This window comes from Sinocyclocheilus anshuiensis, unplaced genomic scaffold, assembly GCF_001515605.1.
Source record: "Sinocyclocheilus anshuiensis isolate Anshui unplaced genomic scaffold, SAMN03320099.WGS_v1.1 scaffold335, whole genome shotgun sequence".
In the NCBI taxonomy this organism is placed as follows: domain Eukaryota; kingdom Metazoa; phylum Chordata; class Actinopteri; order Cypriniformes; family Cyprinidae; genus Sinocyclocheilus; species Sinocyclocheilus anshuiensis.
In genome coordinates, this window is record NW_015548239.1 from 2058835 (window position 1) to 2063866 (window position 5032).

At 40.9% G+C, this 5032-nt stretch overlaps 1 protein-coding gene across 1 annotated transcript in view; it reads left to right on the forward strand.

Moving 5' to 3' along the window:
• Positions 1-5032, forward strand: part of LOC107654900 (ABC transporter G family member 20-like) — a 54235-nt gene that overhangs the window by 28199 nt on the left and 21004 nt on the right. The window contains 2 exon segments of the mRNA XM_016442213.1: positions 2576-2744; positions 3067-3167. Of these exon segments, the coding sequence (XP_016297699.1) occupies positions 2576-2744; positions 3067-3167 (270 nt within the window).

A 5032-nucleotide genomic window follows, 5' to 3' on the forward strand; every position in this document is an offset into this window, starting at 1 on the left:
TGCTTTTTTGGTTCTGAGTGTATGTTTGTATTGTTTTAGTGTTTCACTGTAAAGAAGGCGGATCTCTGCATTATTGGGATCTTTGTGTTTCTGATTTGACAATGTTCTCAGTTTTTTACGAATAGTTTGGCAATCTTGATCAAACCAATTTTTGTCATTTTTGGGTATTTGATTTTTTCCATTTTTTGTTTTCAATTTGGATTGTTTTGCTGATTTTTCAAATATGTAATTCATATCTTTGGGTGAAGTCCGGCTGTAGTTCTGTTCTTGCGTTCAGGTCCTCGCAGATGAGCACGTTTCCTTGGGCCTGGAAGTGGCTTGTCTCTTCTTCTAATGTGGAGAACATGGATGATTCTCTCTCTCACTTGCGCTCTCTCTCTCTCTCTCTCCCTCTCTCTCTCTGCACGCGCGCACACACACACACACACACACACACCATGCGCAAAACTCCGCATTTGAACAGTCAATAGATATGAACCTGAAAGCATATTTTAATTTTTGTGTATTTTGTGTTACTCAATAATATTCTAGTTGAGGGCATTTGTAGTATAGGTATGGGGCCCAAACATAACCTCAAGCCCAGGGGCCCCTGGCACAGTAAGTCCTGCCCTGGTCAAACCAAATAAACGAGCTGGAGGCGGTTTTTAAAAAATGACGCTTTTACGCCTCGCGTTTTGCACGTCAGTGTGCACACTCACATTGGCGCCCTTTGTTTAGTCACGAGGCGTTAAACGTCGGCGATAATCGCGCGCGATATTCGTCCCGGTGTGAACATTTTTTTATAAACTTTCATTTATTTTAAAAACGCCTCGGGCTCGTTTTTTTGGTTTGACGCGCCGCGGCTGGCCAACCAATGAGATTGGCGCTTTTGTTCACGTGCCTGGAGCTGCTGAAGTTACAGTAAAAAAGATGCATCGAGGCAAGATGAATGTAGAGCTGCTGGTCTCATTGGTGTCTGAACACAAAGGGCTTTATGACAAACACCACAGCGACTACAAAAATCTCGATAAGAGGGAGTTGTTATGGAGAGGAATTGCAGATCAAATAGGATTCGATGTGTACCGGGGTATTTCTGTTTTTCATTAAGCGCCATCTAATGTCAGGTGTCAGGGAGGCACGTTCACTCGGCTCATCGCCTGCGAAAATCGCTTGGGTATGAACACAATTAAAGACGAAAGACGCGACGTAGGCGATAAGCGCGCGCGATAATCGTCCCGGTGTGTACGGGACTGATTTAAGGTTTAAATCATTGCCTATTATATATACAAATAATAGAACGTGTATGATGTATTATATTACTCTTGCCAAGCTCTGATTTCTGAGAGATGCACGGAGAGGCAACACCAATGCTGTGTTTGATTTGCGCTCTTTTCATTCATAAAGTTTACATTCATTCACTTCACACTCTATTGCGTGACTTTAGAGGTCTGTGTATAATATTGCGCTGATCCCCTGGCTCAACTGTTATCTAGCAAACACCAGACTGTGCCAGCCTCAGCCGAATATTATATATTCAGCAGAATTATTCCTTGTCCGTTATTCGTTTTTGAAGCCATTATCCGTGCCATTCCGAATAAGGTATTCGGCTTCGGGCACACCCCTAATTATTACATTACATATTTTAATTGTACATGCAACATAGATAAAGTCATAGAAAGTAACAGCTACACACAATATTGTAATCTTAAAATTCACGTAGTACTTGCAAACTCTGTGCATGCATGCATTATGGTTAATGCATGCTCGAGTAGTCGATTGTTTCCGACAGCGCCGACTAGTGGTTGAAGTAGTCGATCACTCGACTACTCGACTAGTCTATGCAAGTCCTACCAGTGAGACACCTTATCCGATGTCCATCAGATCCCAGTTTCTGTGCAAACTTTAGCCTGGGTGAAAGATGCCTTTTGTTGAGGTGATGTTGCCAATGACCTTTGTATGGTGTTTCCACCAATGCAACACATCTTCAGTTGTGTACCCCAGCCTCATTGGGTGTTTCGGCCCTTTATCACAAGACACTCGAGGCAGGCCCACCACAGGCTGATCAGACCCGGGTGTGTGTCACTTTGTTACATGGTCATTTGGCAGCCCACATTGTGTCCATCCGCTTCAGCCACAGCCAGTGGCTGCTTCTTTCAGCGACAGTGGCCAGTTCCCTGACTATCCTCCGCTGGACATGTCCTCTGATGCCCAACTCCTTCAGCAGCCTTATAGTGGAACTAGCCACAAAGCCCCTGCAGCCCACTTCCACCGGGTATATTTTCACTGTCCAGCCCCGCTCCTTTGCCTCAGCTGCCAAGTTAACATATCGCAGCTTCTTCCTTTCAAAGGCTTCGTTAATGGCCTCTTCCCAAGGGACTGTCAGTTCGACTATTATGACGATCCTACTGGAGGAATAATTGAATTAAATGTAATAACCGCTTTCTTAAATGTACTTAAATATTTAATTGTTGTCCTTCACAAACCATCTTTTTTACTGTGCAGATATCTTGTATCAATGTGCGTTTTTTTTCTTTTCAGATAATCAAAGCATTTTAACTCAAAATGTTTTGTGTGTGTTCCTCTGTTTTGTACTCAGGTCCCTTTGTTTCCAGTTCCTGTTGCCTGTAATTCAGATCTGTCTGATGTGCTTGTGTATTGGTGGAGACCCTAAAGGCATTGATGTGGCTGTGGTCAATAATGAAAGCAGTCCCAGTGCCTATAGTAGATCACTGCTGTCCTTCCTTGACAACACGAGTGTCTACCAGGTACGCATATTTGTTTTCAAACAATAAAATTTTCAAACAAAATTTACAAAATGAAGATCCTATGTATATAGGACTTAATTTGTCTGTTGACAGTATTTTTTTCTTTTTTTATTCTTTAAAATAAAAAAGAATAGACAGAATAGAAAGAATAGATTAGAACTTATAGACAGACACTCTTATTCTCTCACTTCCTCTTCTTGATTTCACTTCAACAAATCAGAGGAACAAAAACAACTTTATAAATAGTCAAGAGAAAAACTTTACATTTATTTTCAGTGTTCATTTCTAGATAAAAGAACAGTTTCCTGTTTCCTTTCTGCAGGTGAGCTTGTCTCATTCTGAAGCTTTTGCTGGTATCCGAAATGGGGAATACTGGGGCGTCATAGAGTTTGGGGAGAATTTCACCAGCTATCTAACCAAAAGGTGAGCTCCATTGTGTAAGAAGTTTGTTATGAAAATGACCTGAAAGAACATGTTTTGAGGTTGTGACCAAAGAATGTCTGCCAAGTTCCATAATCCTGACTGTAAAGCGCATCTTGAGAAAGACACATATTTGTTCTGTCAATTAAGCTATTTTTTAATCGTATATGTTTTTAAAAACCTATTTGGACCATTTGACTTGTTTGGCTAGTTAATTGCAAATAACCCATTCAAAAAAAGTGATTCATTTACAACTTTTACTTTAACCAATGAACACTACTGTTAGCCAATACTGCAAGTAGATCTGTTTTTGTCCAGTCTCTTTTTTGTTCATTAGAGGGCGACTTCAAACAAGTGATATTTTTTCTGCATCTTCTTAAGGTGTGTCAGATGTTCTTTAGACCCATTCCTCCTATTAAGGGTTCCACTTTCATCAGCTAATCATGCACACTCAATTATCTTACACATAACACACAAACACCTGCCTCAATAGTCAGAAACACTCAACTGCATCAGTGCACACACAAATACACACACCAGCCCCGTGTGTTCACACACACACACACACACACACACACACACACACACACACACACACACGTTCATAAACAACATGTGAAAACTGCCTTGGTTGTGAAACCATGATTTCCTGAAATAAATATTACAATACACCTTAGTTGTTTGTTGTCAGAGCATATTCACAACATGATCTTTACACTTATTATTAGTGCATAACTTCAAGTTCATTTATGTATTTGTTTGATTTTGTGAAGATTATTAACTATGAGTGGATTAGAAAGTTCATAGAACATACGGAAATAACGTTTCCATAACTTAATGGGAATGTTGGAGCAACATTCTTAGAACATATTTTTGTTAGCTGGGTTGCAGAGTTTTTTCTCTACTTATTTGTCAACAGTCTGTTGTACACGTCAATCAAGACGGCCTCTTCCTGTCCAAGTTGATGGTTTGTGGCCAGAATAAGCTGCACCAGACTTTATGTTAGCTTCAAAAATCCAGCTATTCGAAACTAAAACATCTCCCAGTGTCTTCTGCCATAAATCGGCACCAACCAGGACAATTCCCCTGAGTGACAGACCCCCAGTGACCAAGACCCAGAGATCATAAAGTCAACACGTCCCTCGGGGCATCCAGCGGTGCAGGTCTAAGCTGAGCAGGTGAGCAGTCGCCAGCAGAAAGACCCTCCACGGATGAAAGACCATCTCTGATCTAGAAAAGTCCTCAGGCATAAAGCGCTCATCCTCTCCCTCTGTCTGTTTGTCTGAGAGTGGCGGGGCCTGAAGTTACTCTTTTTGATATGACAGTGGAAGTATCACTTCATCTTGTTGATGCCACGGGCCAGTTTGTCATCTGCAGAGACTTCACTCCCCAAAACAAGGTTAAAAACCCCAGCACAGGCCTCGGGTTCCTTTTTAACAGCATCTTCTGTAATCTCTCTCCTCTGTGCGGCCCAAGTGTGTGTGTGTGTTTTTCTTTTATCAGATACATATGTGACAGTCTCCACACTCTGTCTCTATGAAATGGAGGCCTGAAGGGTCGGACTCTTTAATCTGTCTGTTCTCAGAGAAGGGTTTTCACTCCTTTTGAGTGTGAATGACTCGGGTCAGACCAATCATACAAAACCCATCCTAACCCAGAGAATGCTGAAGTTTAATTTCTTTAAATTAAAAAATGTAGTGTTTACTTTTTTAAGGAACAGTACTATCTTTGCTGGTCTATTTATAGTTATACTACAGTTTGCAGTTGATTTTCTATGTAAACATGCGCTGGACTATGAAAGCTTGTTTCCGCCATGGTAGGTAATTGCAACTTTGTATATATATATATATATATATATATATATATAT